Here is a 27,016-nt window from a genome sequence, read left to right as displayed (position 1 = left end):
GAAAAGAAGAAGAAAAAAGACCCTTTAAAATGCCTTATACAGAACATTAAGCAAAGTATAGACAATTAAGTTTTTTTTTTTTTTTATTTACTGTGCTTTATATGCATTGAAATATTCTGGAATTTTTTTCTAAAAGACATTATTAATAATGGTTGCCTCTGAGAAATGGGAATGCAGAGATATCTAAAGTGTATTTTCCATTTTATATACTTTGGTAGTTTGGTTTTCTAGTACTTGTATTTATTTTTAACACAAGTATTCTTTATTTAAAAAATAAAGAAGTACATAAGGGGGCTTGGTGTGGCATAGAAACTCAGGTGTTACACTCAGTGAGGCTTGTAAAGGACTGTAAATCTGTTGATTCTGATGTGCAGACAGGGTTAAGGAGCACTGTAATAGACAGACTGAAAACAAAAACTATCACTGTTTCCAATGAACTATTAGTGGATCACAAAAGAAATGAAAAATAACATTTCAAAGTTAAGTTCAAGATCAGTATTTTATAGGTGACAATTTTGTGAATTACAAAATATGAAAATGAAAATATGCTAAGAAATCTAAAAATAAAACATAGACTTAAGTGGATTTAGAATTTTTTAAAAGTGATTAACTGGCTCTAGTATTATGGATATCTTGATTGTGATAGACATATGAATATTAAAATAATTATTAATTAAAGAGGCTATTAACTTTTAATTTTAATTGCACATATAGCCTGGTAAATACTGCAAGGACTAAAATTCCAAACATTACAAGGAACCTTTAAATCAGGAAGGCACCACATGTCCTCAAACTATGGAGAATATGAAGCCATCAGCTTTAAGGAGTACATTAGCAGAGGGACTTCCCTGGTGGCACAGGGGTTAAGAATCTGCCTGCCGTCTGGAGCCTGTGCTCCGCAATAAGAGAGGCCGCGATAGTGAGAGGCCTGCACACCATGATGAAGAGTGGCCCCCACTTGCCACAACTAGAGAAAGCCCTCGCACAGAAACGAAGACCCAACACAGCCATAAATAAATAAATAAATAAATAAATAAAATAATTTAAAAAAAAGAATCTGCCTGCCAATGCAGGGGACATGGGTTCAATCCCTGGTCCGGGAAGATCCCACATGCTGCAGAGCAACTAAGCCCGTGCGCCACAACTACTGCACCTGTGCTCTAGAGCCTGCAAGCCACAACTACTGAGCCTGCATGCCACAACTACTGAAGCCTGCATGCCTAGAGTCCATGCTCCACAACAAAGATGAGCCACCGCAATGAGAAACCCATGCACCGCAACGAAGAGTAGCCCCCGCTCGCCGCAACTAAAGACCGCGTGCAGCAACGAAGACCCAACACAGCCAAAAATAAATAAATTAATTTTTTAAAAAAGTAGTACATTAGCAGAGATGAGTAAACAACAGTACAAAGAGGTCACTCCCTAAATACCTACTCTCTCCCACTGCCCCATTATTATTCTTCTAAGAAGATAAATCTCTTAATGATAGTGAGGGAGGTGTCACTAAAATGTATTAAATATCTTCTGTGTTGCAGAGATTATGCCAAGCTAGGACAGGGAAAATACAACATGAGTTTGGAATATCTTGTGCCAGACAGTAAGGAAGTACTTAAGAAAGTGGGTAGATACTAAACCTACAGGGAAAAGTTTGATGAGAAAAAGGATAGTCACATAGTTTCAAAGTATGTGCCCACAAATTACTCAATTAAAACAGGAAAAATAGTAACTACACAGTAAAGGAAAAAGACAACTGTTAAACTCAATGATAAGGGACTTCAGATACTCCAGATATTACGCCCTGAGAAAGACATATCACCATTTATGTAGTATTCCAGCCAAAAATACATAATCCGAATCTGGTCATGAGGAAACAGAACAGCCCAAATTGAGAGACTTTTTAGAAAATACCTGGTTTGTATTCTTCAAAAATGTAAATGTCATGAAGACAAAGATAGGCTGAAGAACTGTTCCAAATTAAAGATAATTAAAGAGACCCCTAAATAAAACATGCAGATACTGAACTGGATCCTGTGACGAGGGAGGAAATTTATTATAAAAGGCATAATTGGGACAGATGACAAAATTAGGTTGAAGACTAAAGTTTTCTAACAGTGTTAAGTGTCCTGAATTTTATTAACCGTACTGTGGTTATGTAAAAGAATATACTTATTCTTAAGAAATACACACTAAAATATTTAGTAAATGGCATGGTGTATGCAACCTACTCCCAAGTGGTTTGGATGATATATACATATATATACACACGCATATATTATATATGGGGGAGGGGAATAATAAAGCATAGGTAGCAAAATGTTAAAAACTGGTGAATCTAAGTGGAAGAGAGTACAGTTTTTGGGACTATTCTTGCAACTTTTCTGTAAATTGAAAATTATTTCAAAATAAAAACTTTCTAAAGAGATGGAGAGGTGTCAAAAAGGAAAGACGCCAAATTGAAGGGGTCCCCACTGGCCAATATCTAAAGAACGTCATTATTCACACAGTTTCAAAGTATCTTCCCACAAATTACTTATTAATTACAAAAGAAAATGTAACTTTACAATGGATTAAAAATCTGGCAGTTACCATCTTAACTACATGACCAAAGTTAATATTACCCATAGCAGGACAAATGGACATCATATAACTCCTGATATGATGCACTCGGAATTTCACAGCTTCACTCTGTGCTACTCCTACCAAAAATGCAAAACTGAATCTAACCATGAGGAAACAACAGACAAACCCAAATTGAAGGACATTCTATAATAGAGCTGGCCTGAATTCTTTTTAAAACTGTCAGTGTGATGAAAAACGAAGACTGAGTAACTGTTCCACATTAAAGCTAAGAGGCATGATAACTAGTTAGAATGCATATCCTGGATGAGATCCCAGGTCAAGTTAAAAAAAAAAAAAAAAAAGGGAGGGAGCTATAAAGGACCTTACTGAGACAGATGGCAAAATCAGACTATTTTGATTATATAGCCAATTACAGTATTGTATCAAGGTTAAATCACTTAAATTAGATAATTTAACTGTGGCTCTTAGGAGAATAATAACACTGAAATATTTAGGGGTAAAGGGCCAATATCAAATGGCCCACCAATAATGATAATCTGTATATACAGAGAGAACAAAAAAGCAGACATAGCACAATGTTAATAACTGGTGCATCTAGGAAAAATGTTATAAAGGAGAATATTATACTAGTCTCATAATTCTGTAAGTTTGAAATGTTTTTAAACCAAAAAACTAATAATAACCATACACTGTTCCCACTATCAGAAATATCAAAAGTGTTATTTTGTATTTGGAGGGGGGAATCTGTATAAATATAAATACACACATTCTCTCTCTCACACGTTATTACTTTCAGATGCCTGGGGGGTGGAGGTGGGGATGGGAATAGAGAGGGTGGAATATATAAACAGAGAAAACAGTCCATACATACAACAAAACAAATAAAGGCACAGAAGCATTAAAAAATGTAAACCAAGATGACAGAGCCAAATATATTAATATACACTAAGCTTCTATATTAAGTTCTCAAAATGGGTCAAAAGTCAAAATTGAACCGTGAAGGTCACCATCATCATGAAAATGTACCAGAAATCTGCCAAATTTGAGGACCATCTGTCCGTCCTCAAAAAGACATAGTATGTGCCTTATGACAATTTCAGTGCTCATTTTCTACTTTCCACCTCTCTTTTTTTTTTTTTTTTTTTTTTTGCGGTATGCAGGCCTCTCACTGTTGTGGCCTCTCCCGCTGTGGAGCACAGGCTCCGGACGCGCAGGCCCAGCGGCCATAGCCCACGGGCCCAGCCGCTCCGCGGCATATGGGATCCTCCCGGACCGGGGCACGAACCCGTATCCCCTGCATCGGCAGGCGGACTCCCAACCACTGCGCCACCAGGGAGGCCCTCCACCTCTCTTTTTACAGGCACTTTTTGAAGGCAATACAAGGGAAGTTCAACCCAAAAGATTATTTTTCTCTTTGACAAATGATATACCAGTTAAATCAGAGAATATTCAAGAAAAGGACAGATTAATGGTACCAGTGAACCAAATCATTCAATGCAGAATTAAAAATATGCCTTGAATCAGAAAAGAAATTATACTCACTTCTTTTGGAGTGTGATTATCAGCAATTCTCTGACCTTCAAAGAGAAACCTGAGTGAATTCATGGGAACTCCCTAAAAAGGTAGAAAACATACAAATATACAAATCTTAGAAGAGATAACAGGTACTTTGATGCACAAAAAGCAAGTATGAAAGCTTCACCAGAATATGTAGAACATAATAAAACTAGAGAGCTAATTCTATCATAATTATCATTTACTGAGTACCAGCTATTTGCTAGGCACTCCCTGTACCAAGTACTTTATAAACATAATCATAAATTTTCATCACAACAGCCCTGGAAGGTAGGTATTATCACGTTATCTTCATTTTACAGCTAGGGAATCTAAGGTATGGAGAAGGCACACAAGCTAGCCAAGAACTGAAGGCTAAATCTGCTCCTAAGCCTGTGCATTCTTAACCACTATTCTATATAGTTTCCTCTCAAATCTGTAGGCTAACATAAAGATAAAGTCAGATATTGGATGAGCAGCCTCACTAGCTTCCAACTGTACAAGCAAAATTGGTTTTTAAACAGATTAAATCATAGAAATTCGGTAAAGCACAGTAGCAAGCCAGATAAACTACAGTAAACCTGTGATGCCATTTACAGCACTATAAATATCACAAAAGGTATTAAAATATATTTTTCTAATCACTTATTCCACAAAAATAGCTAAAAGAGAATAGGTGGCTCATTTAAAGAGAAATAACTTCACTAATAAGTACAAATCAATAATCATTTAGTCCAAAAGTATTAGAAAGTTCTGCTCAATAACTAATGTGTTAAGATTTTCACTGTTTAAATACAATACTATCCCAAAAACATCCAAAAAAATTCAAACTATCTTCCAATATGTACTATACTTAAATATATGAGACCTTGCAAACTTACCCTGTATTTGGTTTTAAACTATTTTTTGTGTTTTTGGCCACGCTTCCGGGATCTTAGTTCCCCGACCAGGGATTGAACCTGGGAGCAGTGAAAGAGCCAAGTCGTAACCACTGGACCGCAAGGAAATACCCTGGTTTTAAATTATTTCCAGGGTTGGAACTTCCCTGGTGGTGCGGTGGTTAAGAATCCACCTGCCAATGCAGGGGACACGGGTTCAATCCCTGGTCCAGGAGGATCCCACATGATGTGGAACAACTAAGCCCGTGCACCACAACTACTGAGCCTGCACTCCGGAGCCCACAAGCCACAACTACTGAAGCCTGCAAGCCTAGAGCCTGTGCTCCACAACAAGAGGAGCCACTGCAAAGAGAAGCCTGCACACCGCAATGAAGAGTAGCCCCTGCTCGCCGCAACTAGAGAAAGCCCACATGCAGCATCGAAGACCCAAAGCAGCCATACATACATACATACATACATACATACATAAATAAATAAAAATTATTTCCAGGGTTATATTAAAAATAAACATGACTGGGCTTCCCTGGTGGCACAGTGGTTGAGAGTCCGCCTGCCGATGCAGGGGACACGGGTTCGTGCCCCGGTCCGGGAAGATCCCACATGCCGCGGAGCAGCTAGGCCCGTGAGCCATGGCCACTGAGCCTACGCGTCCAGAGCCTGTGCTCCGCAACGGGAGAGGCCACAACAGTGAGAGGCCCGCTTACCGCAAAAAAATAATAATAATAAAAAAATAAACATGACTGACAAGGGTGGAATATTCTTTGATTTTAATTGCAGGATCTTTCAAAAAAGAAATATCTTATGTTGGAGTCAAAAAAGTTTCTATAGAAACCAGTCTATAAAATCAAAATGGAAAGATGATTCAGTCTCTCTCTATTGGGTAAGTATTCCATACTTCAGATATACTGAGTGTCCCATTCCTTGTATATCAGCAAATATAAGAAAAAAATTATCAAGCCTCTGTGAACTGAGTATAGAAACTTCTAAAGTTTAGACTCTGAAGCATAAAAAAGAAAGCTAGAAATTATACTAACTTGATGTTATATTATCTCCCCAAACCTAGTACCTTCAATTCTGGATCAGTTTAGTTTTCACTTTTGCACTGTTTTTTCTCAATAATCAACTCCCTCATTTACAGATGAGGTAAAAAGACCATATAATTTTCTTCAGAGTTGTTGTCAACAGTAATTGACAATGTATCCAAGTACCTACTAGCATATTGCACTTAATACACGTTCGTTTCCAATTTTAGCTCCCATCATATAACAAATGTGAGCTAGTTGAGCCTCAATTAAAAGACTTCACTGAGCATAACAATTAATATCAAAAACAGAAACAGGGAATTCCCTGGCAGTCCAGTGGTTAGGACTCTGCGCTTTCACTGCCAAGGGTGCGGGTTCGATCCCTGGTTGGAGAACTAGGATCCCACAGTCCATGCAGAGTGGCCAAAAAAAAAAAAAAAAAAACAGAAACAAATGTTTATTGTTTTACTTATCTTAACACCTAGATGATCTCTTTCTTCTCGCAAAGTCCTAACCATTAGACCGCCAGAGAAGTCCCAAAGGATTACTTTTCTTTTGACAAGAAAGAAAAATTAATGATATATAAAGCACTGAATTTAATATTATAACATACAAACCTGTCTTTGACAGTATGATTCTTTGAGTTTCTTGAGATGTGTTGTCATTTTCACTTTGAAGTGAATCTCACTGCTATCCTATGGAGATATGAGGGAAAAAAGTCACTCTCTGTGTAAGCTATTTGCTTTGCTTGAAACAAAATTACTTAATTACACATATACTACAAATAGAAATGTATACCTTGTCTCCTATATTTTCCCACCAAAATATTCTTTTTAGCATTCCTAACAGGTTTATTAAAATACTCTAATCATCCTCAAAGTTGCTATATATCCATTTCAAAATAAATTTAATAAAACGAACATAAAGATAATCTGTTTGGGGTGTTATAATTAGCAGCATAAGTAAAAGTATGTATGTGAAAGAATGCATTCCTTCAGAACTGCATGCCTATTCCGTTTTCAAAATGAAAATGTGAACTGTCACAAACTCCCAAAGGCAACTCAAAATAAAAAGTACCCCCACAACTGAAGTGTGACTGAAGACGGTAAAACCTACAAAAGGGACGTTGACCACAAAATAACAGACACTTACTCCTGCCATAAAAAGTCACCACACAGAGTCTGGCTTCTCTTGCATGAGTAAAATGAGTCAGTCAAATTGATATATGGGATCACAGATAATTTTTTTCTACCCAGACTGTCAAGTAAACTACCAGGCAACCATCAGAAAAAAATACTGGCACTTGCATACTGTAAAAATTTCAAAGCCAATCCTAATGATTACATATCACATTCAAAAATACATGTTAGTGGAAGTTGCATGTTTTGTTTGTAACTATAATTTTTTAATTATTTATTTGTTTGTTTATTTTTGACTGTATTGGGTCTTTGTTACTGAGTGCAGGCTTCCTCTAGTTGCGGCGAGCGGGAGCTCCTCTTCGTTGCAGTGCGCGGGCTTCTCATCGCGGTGGCTTCTCTTTGCTGTGGAGCACCGGCTCTAGGCACATGGGCTCAGTAGTTGTGGCTCGTGGGCTCTAGAGCACAGGCTCAGTAGTTGTGGCGCCCGGGCTTAGTTGCTCTGCAGCATGTGGGAACTTCCTGGACCAGGGCTTGAACCCTGGATTGGCAGGCAAATTCTTATCCACTGCACCACCAGGGAAGCCCTGTAACTATAATTATTAAAAAAAAAAACGGAATTCCCTAGCAGTCCAGTGGTTACGACTCAGCGCTTTCACTGCAGGGGCTGTGGGTTCAACCCCTGGTCAGGGAACTAAGATCCCGTATGCTGTGAGGTGTGGCCAATTTTTTTTTTTAATTTATAAATAAATAAATACAAATTCTTGTCCTATGTATAATTTCACAAACAGACAAAATTTCTAGAGCAATACCTCACACCATAAGCTAAAATCAGTTCCAGATGAATTAAAGAGCTAACATACAAAAAATTTTTTTAATATTTTCTGTTCTTCTTAGGGAGACTTTTCCCCTAATCTTGACACTGGGAAATCCTTATTTTAAAGCAAGATTTTAACTCAGAAACCACTAAAAAAAAAAAAAAAGGAGATTGATAAATGTGACTTAATAAAAACATAAACCATCTATACAGTAAGAAGCACCACAAAAGTTAAGAGACCCTGAAGAAAATACTCACAACATATATAACAGACAAGAAAAATCAAGAAAATATAAAGCATTCCTACAAATCAGTAATTGTTAAAAAGGTAATCCATGGCATAGGACAAACATACACAGGCGTACCTCATTTTATTGCACTCTGCTTTACTGCATTTTGCAGATACTGTGTTTTTTTTACAAACTGAAGCTCTGTGACAAACCTGAGTTGAGCAGGTCTACTGGCACCATTTTTCCAATAGCATTTGCTCATTTCAGGTCTCTGTGTCACATTTTGGTAATTCTCTAAATATTTCAAACCCTACCCCTGCAAAAAAAAGGCTCACTGAAGGCTCAGATGATGGTTAGCACTTTTCAGCAATAAAGCTTTTTTTTTTTTTTTGCGGTACGCGGGCCTCTCACTGTTGTGGCCTCTCCCGTCGCGGAGCACAGGCTCCGGACGTGCAGGCTCAGCGGCCATGGCTCACGGGCCCAGCCGCTCCGCAGCATATGGGATCTTCCCGGAACGGGGCACGAACCCACGTTCCCTGCATCGGCAGACGGACTCCCAACCACTGCGCCACCAGGGAAGCCCTAAAGCATTTTTTAACTAAGGTATGTACATTGGTTTTTTTAGACAAAATGCTATTGCACACTAAAACTACATTATAGTGTAAACATAACTTTCATATGCACTGGGAAACAAAAAATCCATGTGATTCGCTTTATTGCAGTGGTTTGGAACCAAACCCGCATGTCTCTGAGGTATGCCTGTAAATCAGTGGAATAAAATTGACAGCCCAGAAGTAAACCCATACATATCTATGGTCAATTGATTTTGACAAAGATGTCAAGCAATTCAATGCGAAAAGGACAGACTTTTCAATCAATGGTCTGGGACAAATAGATAGCCACATGCAAAAGAAAGAAGTTAGACTCTCCTTCAAACTCATATAAAAATCATTCATAAAGTACTCAAAATGATCAAAAACTTAATGTAGGGCTTCCCTGGTGGCGCAGTGGTTGAGAGTCCGCCTGCTGATGCAGGGGGCGTGGGTTCGTGCTCCGGTCCGGGAGGGTCCCGCGTGCCGTGGAGCAGCTGGGCCCGTGGGCCATGGCCGCTGGGCCTGCGCGTCCGGAGCCTGTGCTCCGCAGCGAGAGAGGCCGAAGCGGTGAGAGGGCCGCGTACCGCAAAAAAAAAAAAAACAAACAAAAAAACGTAATGTAAGAGCTAAAACCATAAAAACCTTAGAAGACTTTATAGGTATACATTTTTGCAACCCTGGATGGGGTAATAGTTCCTTAGATATGACACTAAAATCATAGCTACAAAAGAAAAAATAAATTCAATTCATCGAAATTAAAAACTGTTTCTGCAAAGGACATAACCCAGAAAGTGAAAAAGACAACCCAAAGATGGGAGAAAACATGTGCAAACCATCTATCTGATAAGGATCTAATATCTTAAATATATATGACGAGTTATTATAACTCAAAAATAAAGACAAGTAATCCAATCTAAAAATGGACAAAAGATCGGAATAGACATTTCTCCAAAGAAGATGTACAAATGGGCAATAAGAACAGGAAAAGATACTCATCATTAACCATCAGGGAAATGCAAATCAAAAACACAAGATACCACCTCACACTCACTAGGATGACTATAAAAAAAAGACAACAGCAAGTATTAACTAGAATGTAAAATAACAAACCTTCATACATTGTCGGTGGGAATGTAAAATGGTGCGGCCACCACTGAAAACAGTTTGGAGGCTCCTCAAAAAGTTTTAAAAAGTTACTACTATATTAGACCCAACAACTCCACTCCTAGATATATAGAGAACTGAAAACATATCCACACAAAACTTACAATGAATGTTAATAGCAATATTATTCATAATAGCCAAAATACAAAAACAACCCAAATGTCCATTAACCGATGAATGGATAACAAACTCGGTATATCGTACAGTGAAATGTTATTCAGCCATAAAAAGGAGTGGAATACTGAAACATGCTACAATTTGAATGAACCTTGAAAATATTATACTAAATAAAAGAAGCCAGACACAAAAAGGTCACAAATCATGTAATTCCATTTACATGAAATGTCCAAAATAGGCAAATCCATAAACGCAGAAAGTAAAGTAAATTAGCGGTTACTAGAGGCTGGGGGGAAAGGAAGATGGGGAGTTACTGCTATTGAATACACCGTGTCTTTTTTGGGGTGATGAAAATGTTCTGGAATCAAATAATGGTAATGGTTGTACAGCCTTGTGAATATACTAAAGCACCTAAATTATACATTTTAAATGATGAATTTATGGTATCTGAATTATATCTTAATAAAAATTTTCAAAATAAGATGATCACAGAAAATAGGAAAAGGATATGAACACACGATTAATATAAACTTAACAGACAAAAAAATTATACCTCATTGATAATCAGAGAAATGCAAAATAAAATGTCTAGCTATTACACTGGCCCAAAACTGAAAGACTGGTAATATCCCATGTTTCAGAGAATGTGGGGAAATGGTACTCTCATACTTCCATGGTGAGTGTCTACTAGTTCTTTCTTTTGTCCCTTAAAAAAAAAAAAACTAGGAAGATGCATTCCTCCAATAATTTTCAGCTAACCTTAATTATCTGTTAACATCTCAAAAAGAGTCAATAAGATACAGGCCAGAGTCTGTAGAAATAAGGTGCCAAGAAAGAGAAAGGGGTCAAGAAAAGGCCTGAGAGGCCCTTTGGTTTAAGGGCCCTAGCATTATCACTCAAAAGTAGTCGCTACATTTGCCACCGAAGCACGCTAACCAAGAAAAAAGTTTTATTAGAAGAAATAAGGTGATCTAAATCTGCCTAGCAGAGCAATTAAGAAAACAGTATCACCCTCTTCTGCCTCCAACAGAGGCATATGTAGTAAATGAATCGCCATTTTTAAATAACTTGCCTTAGTTAAATCATTTTCTCTGTGTGTCAGAAATCATTCACACATTCCAGGGTCAAAGGAGAAAAATAATGAAACTCACCTGTCCAATGACTTTGAGTTTAATATATTCTCCTTCCTTCTTATCCCCCAAGTCCTCAGTTGAAGGTTTTGCCTCCTGAAAGAAAAGTACATATAAAGATAAAAGTTCCTATATGCTATTTTAATTATTCACCCATTACTTTGACTTAAGGTACGAAATTTGCACCTGAAAATAGAGCGAGCATTTCTGTGCTCTGCCAGCCAATTAAGCAAAAAAGGTCCTAAGTCAATTACTCTCTCAAACACCAGTTCTAAAGATCACTAAAAATCAAGAAAGAAGTCTCTTTTACTATAATAATCCTATAGTAATGGTTCTAAAACTTCACTGAGCATCAGAATCACCTGAAGTACTTGTTAAAAGACTGCTGGGCCTCACACCCTGTTTTTTATTCAGTAGGTCCGGGGTAGGGCTGTAATATACATTTCTAACTAATTACCAGGTGGTGCTATTGCTGCTACACAAAGGAACAACCTGGAAACCATTATCTTCAGTCAACTCCTATTAGTCATAGGAAGCTCTTCTCCATGAATCCTTAACCAAACATGTTGAATCCAAGATTATTTTCTCACAACCTACTGGGAGAAGTTAACTACTCCAATTACAAAACTGTACTAAGAAACATAAATTAATCATATTAACATAAGCAAAGTCTACTTAGAAAGGAAAATCAAATAGCAAAGTATTGGCCTAATGTAGTCTTGAGTCAAAACAAATCAGTTTTATATCAGCTATTATTTTAGACTATCTGAAGCAGTATATCCGATTTTAAAAGATTAGGCTTGGGGGCCTCCCTGGTGGCGCAGTGGTTAAGAGTCCGCCAGCCGATGCAGGGGATACGGGTTCGTGCCCCGGTCTGGGAGGATCCCATATGCCGCGGAGCGGCTGGGCCCGTGGGCCATGGCCGCTGGGCCTGCGCATCCGGAGCCTGTGCTCCGCAGCGGGAGAGGCCGCGGCGGTGAGAGGCCCGCGTACCGCAAGGAAAAAAGAAAAAAAAAAAAAAAAAAGATTAGGCTTGGCTGAAAAAAAAAATTAGGAGACTTAAACTGGAATAAGAAAAAAGCCCAAACAGAGTAAGTAGTAAAAGGAAAGAGGAGACAAAATTGGAAGACAGAAGAGTATAATCCTCTTATAAATTATATCAGAAATAAGATAATTTCAAATGAAGGCATACTGAAAAGAAAATGAAGTTAGAATAAACTAGTTAAAACAACTTTGCCATGAAGTATTTAAGAAAAGTAAGCCATTTTTAGTAAAGGCGTAGCTTGGTAAATTTCAGTCAATGGTGTGATAAAAGTGGCTTTGCCGGGACTTCCCTGGTGGCGCAGTGGTTAAGAATTTGCTTGCCAACACAGGGGACACGGGTTTGATCCTTGGTCTGGGAATATCCCACATGCCACAGAGCAACTAAGCCCCTGCGCCACAACTACTGAGCCTGCACTCTAGAGCCCGTGAGCCACAACTACTGAAGCCCATGCGCCTAGAGCCCATGCTCCTCAACAAGAGAAGCCACCGCAATGAAAAGCCCGCGCACCACAATGAAGAGTAGTCCCCGCTCACCGCAACTAGAGAAAGCCCATGCGCAGCAATGAAGACCCAATGCAGCCAAAAATTAATTAATTAATTAAAACAACAACAACAACAAAAAGTAGCTTTCCCATGCACTTTACCTTAGTTTGGCCACCATATTAGTCACTTATTTAAATATATGCTTTTTTATGATTCACAGCAATTTTGAGCTGTTAATCCATGCTCGATAAGAATATAACTAACTATACTGTATTTCAGAAGTACAGTAACAAGGCCATTACCTGTTTATCTCATGCCAGTAAGTGAAAACTAACGAACTCTTTAACATTCAAATTTTATTGAATATATTAAACTAGAAGTAGCTTTTAAATTTAAGATACAGGCTAGAGTCATGGGAAATGCTTAGATAACTGACTGACTTCATTAGTGTGAAACCTTGCCTGTTTACCATTCTGCAGTACTTTCAACATCTGCTGACTACCGCATATTATGGCAGCGGGCCAAATTAACCTTCTTCAGTGAGACAGTATTTCACCTGAAAACTAGAAGACTGTCTTCAAACATAGTCTCACAACCACATTTCTAGGAATTTATATTCAGAGTAAACAGTTCCTTCTTCCTTTACATATCTAGAGAGGACAAGGACAGCTTACTCCACGCAGTGAAGGGCAACAAAGAGCAAAGAAGCCCTGAGTCCTCTTTAACTAAGAGAAGGGGTGTTAAGAAGCTTTACAGGAGTTACCACAACGAGAAAAACATCCCCAGGCAACTGGAGCAGCAATACATCAGCATAATGGAAGTGATTTTGCTCCAGTGTTTCCTAGACAGGGTAGCTACAGAGGCTACTCAGAACAAAAGAGTTCTTCCCCCTTCTCCAATCCATTGTCCACACTGCTTCAGAACTCCTTCTAAAGCACAGCTTCTCTGACTGTAATAACTACCCCTAACAAAAAGGTGCTTTAAGGCCTAGAACCAAACTCCTCAGCGCCTCATTCAGTTCCTCCATTACCAAGCTCAATTCTCATTTTTCTCTCTCCACTTCCTTTACAAACCACGGATTTGGTTAAATTGGACTATTTGCTATTCCCTGAACATGTCTATAAACATTCTTCCACCTTCAGCCCTTTGCTGTTCTTGTGTCCTTTACCTGTAATACATATCCTCTCTCAACCTCTCTTGAAATCATCTCACAAAAATCCATCCCACACATCACCTGAAGTCCAGTATTAAAAAAAAACTCTTCCAGGAACCACGGCACCCCTCAACCTTCCAACTGGGATTAATATTTTCCTTTAACGCTCCCACTGGCAATTTATTCATATCCTTTATGGCATTTATTCTCAATTTAAAAACACTCCCCCTTTACTGTCTTCTTGAGGAGTCAGCCTCATCTTTTTCTTCAAACTTATGAGAATACTCAGCATTTGCTCTTTCCACTTTTACTCTCAACCCACTGAACTCTGGTTTATACCCCACCGTTCCACTTGACACTTCTCTCACCAAGGTTACCAGTTCAACTCCTTATTGCTAAACCCAGTGGACAATTTCAAGTCTCATCTTTAACCAACAGATACTTATGACTTCTTCCTTGAAAACTCTCTACCTTTGGCCTCCAACATTCCATTGTCTCCTCATCTTGACCACTTCCTTAAATGCTGGTGCTCCTCTAGGTTCCATGTCTTTAATCCTCTTTTTCTTCTTCTTTTTGGGTGACCCATAACTCCAACTACCTCTCAAATACTAATGACTCACAACCATCCTCACCAACCTGACAACTTTTCTGAGTTTCACTCATTTTTTCAAGTGCTTGAACATCTATCTCCACTTTGGATGTCCCCATAGGTACCTCAATTTAACTGTCCAAAACTGAATGCATTATCTCTAACTCCTCTGTTAGCTTTAACTCCTCTTTCTGAAAACCAAAATTAAAAAAAACTACAATTCCTCCTGGATTCCCAATTACAATAAATGGTTACCATACACTCAGCTGCCCACAACAGAAATTTAGTAGTCATCTTTGGCTACTCTTCCTCTCTTAAATCTCACACTTAATCATTCATCATTCTGACAATTATATCTCTTAGTGACTCTTATTCTCCATTCCACTGCCTTAGTTCAGGCACTCACTGTTGCTCATTAGCATTACTGCAATAGCATAACAAATGTCCCAAGTCTAGCTCCCCTCAATTAATTCTTCCCAACTACAACCAGAGCCATTTCTCTAAAATGCAATCTGATCTGCCGAGAATCTTCAGCATTAAGTTCAAACTCCTTAGCCAACATACACTGGTCTTCCGTGGGCTGGTCCCTGCGTAGCAATCCAGCCTTGTTCTCCTACTTCTCCTGCTAATAATATCTTTTGCTCCAGCCACAATGATCTACAATTCCTTAAACATGGCACCCTCTACCTTATCTCCACTATCTCAGTACATATTAATCACCTCTGCTTGGTATGCCCTTTCCTACCCTATTCGCCTTTCAAGACCACTCAAGCATCACTTCCTATGAAATGATTTCCCTCATCACCCTCTTAAATGTTCCCATACTGCTTACTTTAATCTTATTATAACATGTTTGCATATCTGCGTCTCCCACCAGATTGAGTTCCTTATTGGCATGCCTTACTCTTCTCTGTATTTCTGGTCAAGCACAGTGTTTAGTATATATTTTGAAGATACTCAATACGCTTGTTAAATTAACATTTTCTGTGACAGTTTTGTATGTCTTGACTTCCCTTACAAGGGTCCAAGTTTTTCATCTTTATAATCTCTGTAGTGTCAGGCAAATACCAGGCAATTATTTAATGCTGGCTGAATTAAGCTGACAGCACTATTTTCTGTATCATACCACAAAATCTTACTAACGCTTCATACTTCTACTGTACACAACAGTCAATACAAACAAAATCCTTTCAGCATTTTATATTCACAGTTGGGAATAAGAGATAATTCACTTCAATTTCATAAGAACATGTGAATACTAGGATTTGAAATTTCCAAAAATAAACTGCCACTTTCCCTAGTCACTCCATTTTGGTGATCTCTTCCCAACTCTCAAGCACTAGAGCAATGTCATCTACACCCACTTGTTTGATAGCCTCATGCTTGCCTAATGCAGTCATCCAACTTTTCATGTGCTATCTTTTTTTTCTTTTCCTTTGACAAACTAGTCTGGAAAATGAGAAGATCTTGGACAAAAAAGGCCAAAGTTTGTCTCCAGTGATCTTAGTGTCTTTTGTATGCCTACTTTCCTTCTCTCCCCTGTAAAAAAGCAGCCAATACAGAATGGTATGGCACACTAGTCACCAAACAGTGAAAGCATTCAGCACTGGGTGTGGGACAGTAGGTCATCAGAGAAAAGAGAATCCCAGAGAGGGCTGGTTGATTTGGCTGGAAAGGTTACACAGCCCCAGAGCAGAAGAAACTGGTAATGTAAAGAAAATTAAACGTGTGTACAAGATCAAAGACAGGAGCTGGAAACCTCTAAATTCTCTGGTCTGTGTCATCTAGAGATTAAATCATGGTAACTGGAACAGTAAAAGGAATTTATCAGACACCAGGCACTACCAACTCTTCTTTCCAAGATATAAATTAAACAGCTTAGAAATAGAAGATAGCTGGATCTGAAAAGAAGAACTGGACAGGAAAGGACAGAGAACACAACAATCCTCATTTACAAAGGTACAGAATTCAACAGAAGGATTTTATTGTGCCATTTCAAAGTCAAAAGAACAAGAACTTTGCTAAAAATCACTATGGCCATCAGTATGTTGACAATTCAATCACAGGAAAACAGCACCACACTTAACTACCCCCAGTCAGTCACTGACCCTTCCAGTTGTACAAGGATTGTCCATTCTTCTGAAAGAGGGGAGATTCTGGGGAAAACTAAAAATAAAGAATACATTTACTCTTATTTGATGACATTAACAAACCTGTTCAATTTTAAAGGTCGGACAACAGTATCCTGGTTTTGTTAAAAGAAAAAGTCCTTCTCTTTTAGAGATATACATTGAAATATTTGCAGATGAAAAGACACAATGTCTGGGTTGGTTTCAAAATAATGTTATGAAGTGGAGTGGGGTCATGCAAATGAAATACGATAGGCCAAGAGATGGGTATATGCGTTCAATTATATATAAATTTTTCCATAATAAAACATTTCATTAAAAATACATTCAGGGCTTCCCTGCTGGCACAGTGGTTGAGAGTCCGCCTGCCGATGCAGGGGACACGGGTTTGTGCCCCGGTCCGGGAAGATCCCACATGCCGCGGAGCGGCTACGCCCGTGAGCCACGGCCGCTGAGCCTGCCTGTCTGGAGCCTGTGCTCCGCAACGGGTGAGGCCACAGCAGTGACAAGCCCGCGTACCGGAAAAAAAAAAAAAAAAAAAAATTTGGATGATTCTAATAACTGTATCCATTATTTAAAGATACAGGCCCCCAAATTACAATAAAGTCATCTTCCTCATACTTCAGTGGATTTACCACAATTCTAAAAATACACACACACGTATTTTTTCAGTGCATGCTGCCTATGTGCAAATTTAATGAGACAGTACTAGACATTTGGAATAAAACTGACCAGACTTAGCTCCATAACTTGAAGGTTTAAGTCAAGCTGTCAAGACACTGGGACTTATGTAAATTTACATTCAACCCTAGAATTGCAGTTAAACACTAAACAAAGGCAACTTCTCAGGAACTAAAAATTATAATTGAAAATCCCACTGGTTGGACTTCCCTGGTGGTGCAGTGGTTAAGAATCTGCCTGCCAATGCAGGGGATTCGGGTCCAATCCCTGGTCTGGGAAGATCCCACATGCCGCAGGGCAACTAAGCCGTGCACCACAACTACTGAGCCTGCACTCTAGAGCCTGTGAGCCACAACTTCTGAGCCTGCGTGCCACAACTACTGAAGCCCGCGCGCCTAGAGCCCATGCTCTGCAATGAGAAGCCACCGCAATGAGAAGCCCGCACACAACGAAGAGGAGCCCCCGCTCGCCACAACTAGAGAAAGCCCACGCACAGCAATGAAGACCTAACACAGCCAAAAATAAATGTTTTAAAGTTAAAATATATATATATATATACTTATATTAAAAAAAAAGAAAAGGAAATCCTGCTGGTTATATAAACCCTACTCTCTGCAGCTAGACTACGGACCTATGCAAAGCCTAGAACAAACTGGCTTCACTGTATCCAAAAGTACTAGCAGGCAGATTTAGAGGTATGGCAGACATTGTTAATTACCTATCCAGGATCCATTTCCCCCTCTTCCTTACAAAGGCAAGCCTAAATTTGCCAGCCAAAAAAAAAAAGAAAGAAAAAAAAAATTCTTATCTTCTCTTATGGCCACATGATGCAGTGCTGGCCAAGCAGATAGAAGGTGACATAATTTTTGCTGGTACATACTTTTTGGCATACTTTTATCCTTTGCTCCATCCCTTTCTCCTGCCTGGAACAAGACACAAAGTAACCTTCCCGGCAAGGAGACAAGCATCAGAGTGAAGACACCTGCTAAGGACAGAGGGGAAAGAAGGATGAAGGCATGGTGGAGCTGCCTTACCATCCCTGAACTACTTATGTCCGAATTTCTTGTTTCATTAGAAAAATAAACTGCAAACTTGTTTAACCTACTATATATCAGATTTTCTGTTATTTAGTCCAAAAGCAATCCAAATTGACATAGGAGGTGCTCTAAATAGGTAGCATTTGGCTTATATTAAAAAACAGCTCTTAGAAAACCAGCTCAGTGTGCATCAAAAACAGAATAGTTAAGTAAATTGTGGTATAGTCATACAATGGAATGCAATGTAGCAATGGGATTTAACAACATACAACTATAAACAATAATATAGACAAATCTCCAAACAATGCTGAGCAAAAGAAGCCATACACTGAAATATATACATACTGTATGATTCCACTTATAAAAAGTTATAATGTATAAAAGCAGGCAAAACTAATCTATGTTAGTAGTCAGAACAGTCATTCTTCTTTTTTTTTAAATAAATTTACTTATTTTTTTAATTATTATTATTATTTTTGGCTGCGTTGGGTCTTCATTGCTGCGTGCGAGCTTTCTCTAGTTGCAGTGAGCGGAGGCTACTCTTCGTTGTGGTGCACGGGCTTCTCACTGCAGTGGCTTCTCTTGTTGCGGAGCACAGGCTCTAGGTGCACAGGCTTCAGTAGTTGTGGAACGTGGGTTCAGTAGCTGTGGCACACATGCTCAGTAGTTGCGGCTCACGGGCTCTAGAGCACAAGCTCAGTAGTTGTGGTGCACGGGCTTAGTTGCTCTGCAGCATGTGGGATCTTCCCGGACCAGGGCTCGAACCCGTGTCCCCTGCATTGGCAGGTGGATTCTTAACCACTGCGCCACCAGGGAAGCCCTGGACAGTCGTTCTTAATCTGGGTGCTGGCTGCATGGATGTGACCAGTTTGTGAAAATTCAGCAAACTGTACATTTATGTACACTTTTTCATATATATATATTTATCTTCAGTAAAACCTTTAAAAATATCTGACCCTGGCTACTGAGAACAGCAGGTCCAGCAAATAGAACTCCACCCTTTCTTCCTTCAGGTCTTTTCCTTCAGATTCTCAATAGCTCAGTAAAAGCAATCAAATGCAAAAAGAATGGTCAAAATATAAAAGTATAACAAATACAACATATCTTTAAATAAACTTAAGTCGTGTTGCAGGAATTCCACATTTTAAACCATAAGACTAAGGTACTCAATAATAGGATCTGTGTGACCTTACCCACATGACTTTTTAAAAGTAGAATATCAGAGAATAATCTACAAAACACACACACACACACACACACACAATTTTAATACATTCCAAAATGGGATACCAAACATGACTTAGAGAAAATGGGAATTCCCTGGTGGTCCAGTGGTTAGGACTCAGTGCTTTCACTGCCTGGGCCCAGGTTCAATCCCTGGTCGGGGAACTGAACTAAGATCCCACAAGCAGCACAGGATTATTATTATCCATAGCAATGGATAATATCCCAATGTCCTGAAAGAAGCAAATGATTCAATTTTGGAGATAAAGTTCCTAGGTCTATTGCTAATAGAACTAAAGATGGAGAAGGTATGCAAACACATCGTAAAAGGAAAACTACTGCATGACAACCAAGCCTTCCTCAATAACAAAACATCATGGGAATTGAAAGAGGAGGAGAAAGATACCTGCTGCTTCACGTTTTTGAGGCAACCTTTCAATTCTAGGGCCTAGAATGCTGCCTGGAACATCAATAAATACTTGTTAAATGAATGAATCTGACCATTCATTCCTTTTAAAACTTTCACTAAGTATTCAGTCACTCTGCTAGGCACTTCAGAAAAAAAGGGTGAATAAAGCCTGATTCCTGACCCTGGAAAGCAAACAGTAAAATGGAGAAAGGCACTTAAATAAATGATTACAACACTAAATATATAACCTATAATAGAAACATTCTAACTGGTATGGGGGGCTAGTGAGTGTCAATACATATTTGACAACGGCTTTACAGTTTTGAAATCTGAACTACTCCACTAACCCTCATGAGTACTTTTTTTTTAAATTAATTTATTTATTTTTGGCCGCGTTGGTCTTCGTTGCTGTGCGCAGGCTTGCTCTAGTTGCGGCGAGCGGGGGCTACTCTTTGTTGTGGTGCGCGGGCTTCTCTAGGCGCCCGTGCTCCACAACAAGTAGTTGTAGCACACGGGCTCAGTTGTTGTGGCGGGCAGGCTCTAGAGCGCAGGCTCGTTAGTTGTGGTGCACGGGCTTAGTTGCTCCACAGCATGTGGGATCTTCCCGGACCAGGGCTCAAACCTGTGTCCCCTGCATTGGCAGGTGGCTTCTTAACCACTGCGCCACCAGGGAAGCCCCCCTCATGAGTACTCTAACATAATAATCATACTCAGTTTTTTAAATACTATTAAATAATATTCAGGTAACATTTTATTTGAAATGTTTTATTATAATCAACATTTACTAGCAGCACTTCATAGATCTGTCAGAGAGAAGACAGAATACATCATTCCTCTCCTGGGGCATGGAATGTTTAATGTATGTATCACTAACTAAATGCTCAAGTCATAGCTACAGTATGCAGCTATGTATGTTAATACTTATTCTTAACATACTTATAAGTATGCTAATACTTATTCTATGACATAAATAGTATACGTAATTATGAACTTTAATATACACCTAGTTTATCATATTCTCCTGCTATCTCAAGCTAACAGAAAGATCAGCAAACATCAACAACAGAGAGATATAAAGAATGCTGCAGGGAATAACGCTATCCTAACAAAAGAAATACAATTAATGTGGTAGATTAAGGATAACTGCAAATTCTTTGTTACTCTTCCTATTAAGAAATGGAGTTTAGGGCTTCCCTGGTGGCACAGTGGTTGAGAGTCTGCCTGCCGATGCAAGGGACACGGGTTCGTGCCCCGGTCCGGGAAGATCCCACATGTTGCGGAGCGGCTGGGCCCGTGAGCCATGGCCGCTGAGCCTGCGCGTCCGGAGCCTGTGCTCCGCAAGGGGAGAGGCCACAACAGTGAGAGGCCCGTGTACCGCAAAAAAAAAAAAAGGAAATGGAGTTTAGATGCCTTTCCCTTGGTGACCATAGTTAATAATACTGTATTGTATATTTGAAAGTTGCTGACAGTAGATCTTAAAAGTTCTTATCACAAGAAAAATTTGTAACTGGGAGATTGGGATTGACAATATATACACTAATATGTCTAAATAGATAACTAATAAGAACCTGCTGTATAAAAAATTAAATAAAATTCAAAATCAAACAAAAAAAGAACATTTGTAACCACTGTGGTGATGGATGTTAACTAGACCTATTGTGGTGATCATTTCACAATATATACAAATACTGAATCACTATGTTGTACACCTGAAACTAATATGTTATATGTCACGTATATCTCAATAAAAATAAATGCCTTTCCCCTAATTTGGGCTGGACTTAGTGATTTGCCTGACCAACAGAATGCAGAAGTGGCTTCCAAAGTTAGGTTCTAGGAGGCTTGGGGTTTCCACTCAAGGTTCTCTAGAACACTCTCTTGTGAGCCCTGAGCTGCCGTAAGTCTGAATATCCTGGGGTCCCCATGCTCAAGAGAATACATGATGAGGGCACTCACAGAGGCCTTGAGACTATATGAAGAACCCATCTGTTACAGCCCACAGTCATGTGAGTAATCCCAGCAGAGGCCCCACACATCAAGGAGCAGTGATGAGCCCAACCCACAGAGCCCTGCCCAAATTGCAGATTTATGGGCAAAACAAGACTGTTGCTTTAAGCCATTACATTTTGAAGTAGTCTGTCAGGTACCAACAGATAACCAGAATTACATAATGCTTCAAAATCCTTGGCTAAAGATAAAAGGAGATGATTCAATCAATATCTCTATCTCTCTCCCTCTCTGCCAGCCCTCTCTCTGAGGTGGGGATGGACCAAGTAAAACTACTACAACAGATTCAGTCAGCATTTGAAGCAAATCAGTCATCCAATTATTACAAATTAACAGACCTGAATTGAAGAGATGAAGTCCATGCTGCCTTTCATGATTCTAATATGAAAAAGAAACACTATAAATGTGAATGTAAGGAAGGAGGAAGGAAAAATATTTGTACAAATTACCCTTACCAGTTTGATATTAAACTTCTTGTTCTACATAAGTGCTCAGTTTTGCTGCAACGTGAAATTAGGCTAAAAGTGAGCACCCAATCAGGTCTCTATTATTGGTTAAAGGCTAGTCCTTCACCTTTTTTGAGGGATCACGTACCCCTTATGAAAGCTATGGATCCTTTCTCCCTAAAAAAATACACATGCACAAATATAACTTCATACAATTTCCATAAAATTTCAGTGGATTTTCAGCCCTTAGGATTCATGATCCTCAGGTTTAGAACCTGTATTAGAGGATTATTCAATAATGGTACACTGGATAATGATGGCATTGTTAGAATTATAAGAAATGATTTCATTCAAATTCCAAAAATAATCATTTTTCATTAGTCAATGGAGAACCCAGCAATTCAAGTCTTGTGTGACTTTAATGTCCACCTATTTTAACTTGAAATTATTACTCAATTCCAATATCTTAGCACAGACAATAACCTTCTGAGAGATGCCTTAGAAAATACATCGTTCTAAAACAACCTGGTTTATATTGTCTTTTGGGGACAGTGGTTCAGTCTCATGCTGCTGATATGGCACAGTAGTAACTTGGGATTCTTACTCTCACTCATAAGCCTCATCAGGGTAAGAGTTCAGCTTCTTATCTCTTTAAATCCTTAGCATCCCAACACTAAAATTATACCGGGTCCCGATTATTATTAACAACGATGTTGGTCAATCAGCCTAGAGCAACAGTGCTCATACTTTATGGTCACAGGACTCTTTTACACTCTTAAAAATTATTTAGAAGCCCATAAAGCTTTTGTTAGGTTGGTTATATCTATTGAGGTTTGCAGTATTAGACACTGAAACTGAGAAAGGTTTTATATACATATTAATTCATTTTAAGATAATAAACCCAATATATATTAGCAAATAATGTACTTTTATTAAAAATATTTTTCATGTTGCTATTTATGAAAAAAACTTTTTTTTTTTGGCTGCGTTTTGTCTTCGTTGCTGCGCATGGGCTTTCTCTAGTTGCGGCGAGCAGGGCTTACTTTTGGTTGCAGTGCACGGGCTTCTCACTGCAGTGGCTTCTCTTGTGGCGGAGCATGGGCTCCAGGCACGTGGGCTTCAGTAGTTGTGGCACACAGGCTCAGGAGTTGTGGCTCGCGGGCTCTAGAGCACAGGCTCAGTAGTTGTGGCACACAGGCTAAGTTGCTCCACGGCATGTGGGATCTTCCTAGACCAGGGATTGAACCCATGTCCCCTGCACTGTCAGGCAGATTCTCAACCACTGCACCACCAGGGAAGTCCCGAAAAATATTCTAATAATAGCAATATGAAACACTGGTAAGGATATGATGATACCCTCATTAAATGGTACTGTGTATATAAATCACAATTTCTTGAAAGTAGCAATGAAGCATCAATCTTAAAAAATACATATTTTTCAAAACAAAACTAGTAAGAAAAGTGGCACTGTTTTGCATTTTTGCAAATCTCTTCAGTGTCTGGCTTAACAGCAGCTGGATTTCCACATCTGCTTCTACTGATACATTTCAATCTGTTGTGATATACCAGGTCATGTCAATCTCTAGAAAACTCCACTGAACACTCATGAAAGAATGACAGTGGAAAAGACAATGTCCTAGTATTATCGTGAAAACTGTTTTGGCCTCAAGGACCCCCTGAAAAGAATCTAAACAACCTCTGGCCTAGAGGCACCTGTTAGTGGCCTAGGTCCTTTATTTCTTCCTTCAAGTCTCTTTTAAATGACTGGAATTCAAACTGGAGCAATAAATTCTACAATTTACTGTATAATCCCTTCTGTACACTGCTCTTTTATCAGACTATAGTAAATTTCAACAGGCTTCCTAGCCACTTCTGAGCATCAAAATAAAAGGCTGATGAAATTAAGCATTTACACCTGTTCTTTCCTCCCTGGTAACCAAGTAAACAACTATCTAGGGAGACAGTTATAATGCCATTCCCATACCAATTTGGGAATTAATCTAGACTGTTAGTAAGAAGATCCACCCAAAACGAATCTAGATTATGGTTTAACCTTAAAAATATAAATGTACATTTTGCGCAACAGTGCAAATCCACAAAAGCCTCACTTGCTCTCACCAAGTGGTACAAAACTGAACTGGGTTAAAAGCCAAGGGAATAAGTGTGTTAAATTTAAAAGTTCAAGTACATTATGGGGTTGAATGAGAAACAGTTTTCTAGATAACTATCACTAAACAAGCAAAAGGTCCAAAAATACTTTAAAAAGTCAAAGTCGTCTGAGCAAACAAAACAAAGTCCAGACAAAAAACCTATAAAGTAAAAAACTAGCCATAAACATGGTTAACTAGAAAAGGAGGAAGAAAAGCTTACCACGTAGAATCGAACACTCCTGATTGAGTGCAAATCCCAAGTAAATTCTTGACATTAACATTCAGATGCAGCACTCTGCTATAACTAGAAGCTTTCTGCAAATGTTCTGCTACTGCTCTACATACACGAAGTTTTCCTATCCTTTTCCTCAAAGGTATCAGTCCTCTTCATGTTAACGCCCAGATGAAACGCTTTCTGTTGCTCTAGCAGTTTTGTTCTACTTTGTTTCTTGATTATTCTGAGTTCTCTCTTACAACTGGAGAGCTACTGAACCAATCCCGAGTAAGAAATGGGAAAGTACAAGAAAGAGGCGACAGCTCTGCACACCCACACGGAAAAGGACTCAGAGCAGAGCAGAGCAGAGGCAGCCCGGCCCCAGCTGCAATCCGAACGGAAGGCAGAGCTTTCCAGGCTCCCAGCAACACCAGACAATGTCTCCCTCCCCCCCCGCCCCCACGTCCCCACTCCAAGACTATCTAAAGACTAAGAACCCAAAAGTGGAGTCCACCCGCTTTTCAGGGCCACGGAGGCTCCGGGGCAGGTATTCTCTCCCGTTACATAACTGGGGCCTAGGGCCCTGCTTCTGCAATGGGTCCTCTGAAGAGGCAGGCACACGGGTTCCCCACGGACCCTCTCGGGAAAGTAGAAGCTGGGCTCTGCACCTGGTCGGCCCCGGAGAAAGAAGGGAGACGACTTGAGGCCGCGACCAGAGGCGCTGGGGCACAGGGGGTGATGAGCCAGCCAGGAGAGGGGCAGGGCGGCTCCCGAAGGTCCGCGGCAGGCCCGGGCGTCTCCGGTTCTACTCCACTCCCCTCCCTCGCCAGCCCAGTCCCCACCGGCCGCCCCCTCCCCCATTCCGCGCTCCCCTCCCCCGCGCCTCCATCCCGGGCCCCAGCCGAGTGGCTGGCGGACGTGCAGAGTAAGGCCTCGGCCACCGCCATCGGATGGCTCCCAAGCCAGTACCTGGTCAGACATGGTGACGGTGGTCTCCCCCGGGGTCTCCGCACAGCAGCGGCCTCGGGTAGGCAGTACCTCGCTCCGGGGTTTACAAATCCGTCTCCCTTCCCCACAGCACAACACCGCGGCTGGAGGGACTTCCGGTACGCCTGGCGTCACTTCCGCTACGCGCTAAGAGGACGGGGAAGGAGGAGAGGAAAGGCGAGGCGGGAAAACCAGTCGGGGGTCTGCCCGGAGGCGGGAGGGTCGAGCGGCTTTAGTGGTGGCTGCGCGAGTGAATAAACGACAGTCCCCTCAGCTGCACCTAGACTAGGCCTTGTGCCTGGGTCCCGAGCCTATCCCCCTTGGGAAAAGTTCCGGGTGCCTAGTCTCGATGTTTGGAAGCGTACTGACAGCACAGACCCCTCCCTCCGATACCTTGCGCGTTTCTGAAGGCTGAGCCAAGATACTTCTATTGTCTCCTCCTGGCCTTGCTCATCGATCTCCCTGAATAAATTGGACTGTATACCTAGTGTATACAGTAGTGTATACTGTATACCTAGCACTTTAGTGCTTCTTACACTAGAGCTAGAACTTTTGGTTAACCAACCCTGGCCAAACACATGAACTTAATTGAAACAAAACAAAACATGATCCCATTGGGCAGGATTTTGATGGCTACTGATGAAAAAGATGCTCCTGAAAGTTCTAAACTGGTGGGGAGAAGAAGCTGATTCCGATCCTTGACTTCACTGCTTTGAATTAAAGAATGGTCCTTCTGTGAGTTCTTTAAAATATAGTGGCCCTACTGACAGAAGCATAGAGCATAAGGATATGGAAAAACGGAACAGAATTGAGATTCCAGAATAAATCAGTAAATCCTCACACATCAATTAATTTTGGACAAAAATGCCAAGACAATTCAATGGTGAAAGAAGTCTTTTAACAAAACTTACTGGGACAACTGGACATCCATATGTAAAAGAATGAATTTGGATCACTATCTCACAATATTTGAAAAATTAACTTAAAGTGGATCAAAGGCCTGAATGTAAGAGCTAAAACTATAAAACTCTTAGGAGAAAACATACGTATAAATCTTCTTGATCTTAGATTAGGCAATGGCTTCTTAGATATGACACCAAAATCACAAGTAACCAAAGAAAAATAAATAATATAGACTTCATCAAAATTAAAACTTTTGTCTTTTATGTTAGAAACACAACCTAAGAAATAGAAGAAAATATTTGCAAATAATATATCTGA

General features: G+C 39.8%; 1 protein-coding gene across 5 annotated transcripts in view; it reads right to left on the bottom strand.

The window, feature by feature from the left end:
* The window catches only part of SUMO1 (small ubiquitin like modifier 1), a 28,477-nt gene extending 2,559 nt beyond the window's left edge, over positions 1 to 25,918 (bottom strand). Inside the window, exons 1-5 of one of the 5 annotated variants that reach the window (XM_060106423.1) lie at positions 25,778 to 25,918; positions 22,337 to 22,376; positions 11,264 to 11,338; positions 6,673 to 6,750; positions 4,123 to 4,194 (exon numbers count right to left, since the gene is read on the bottom strand). In XM_060106423.1, the coding sequence (XP_059962406.1) occupies positions 4,123 to 4,194; positions 6,673 to 6,750; positions 11,264 to 11,338; positions 22,337 to 22,372 (261 nt within the window). In that variant the 5' untranslated portion in view covers positions 22,373 to 22,376; positions 25,778 to 25,918. Of the gene's footprint in view, positions 1 to 4,122; positions 4,195 to 6,672; positions 6,751 to 11,263; positions 11,339 to 18,201; positions 18,278 to 22,336; positions 22,377 to 23,487; positions 23,688 to 25,777 lie in introns of those variants that run through there. The other 4 variants (XM_060106422.1, XM_060106426.1, XM_060106425.1 and 1 more) reach the window with 4 other exon arrangements.
* Positions 25,919 to 27,016: the final 1,098 nt, after the last annotated feature.

This window comes from Mesoplodon densirostris, chromosome 8, assembly GCF_025265405.1.
Source record: "Mesoplodon densirostris isolate mMesDen1 chromosome 8, mMesDen1 primary haplotype, whole genome shotgun sequence".
Lineage (NCBI taxonomy): Eukaryota > Metazoa > Chordata > Mammalia > Artiodactyla > Ziphiidae > Mesoplodon > Mesoplodon densirostris.
The sequence above is the reverse complement of the archived record's forward strand: the minus strand, read 5'-3'. Positions and strand labels throughout refer to the sequence as shown.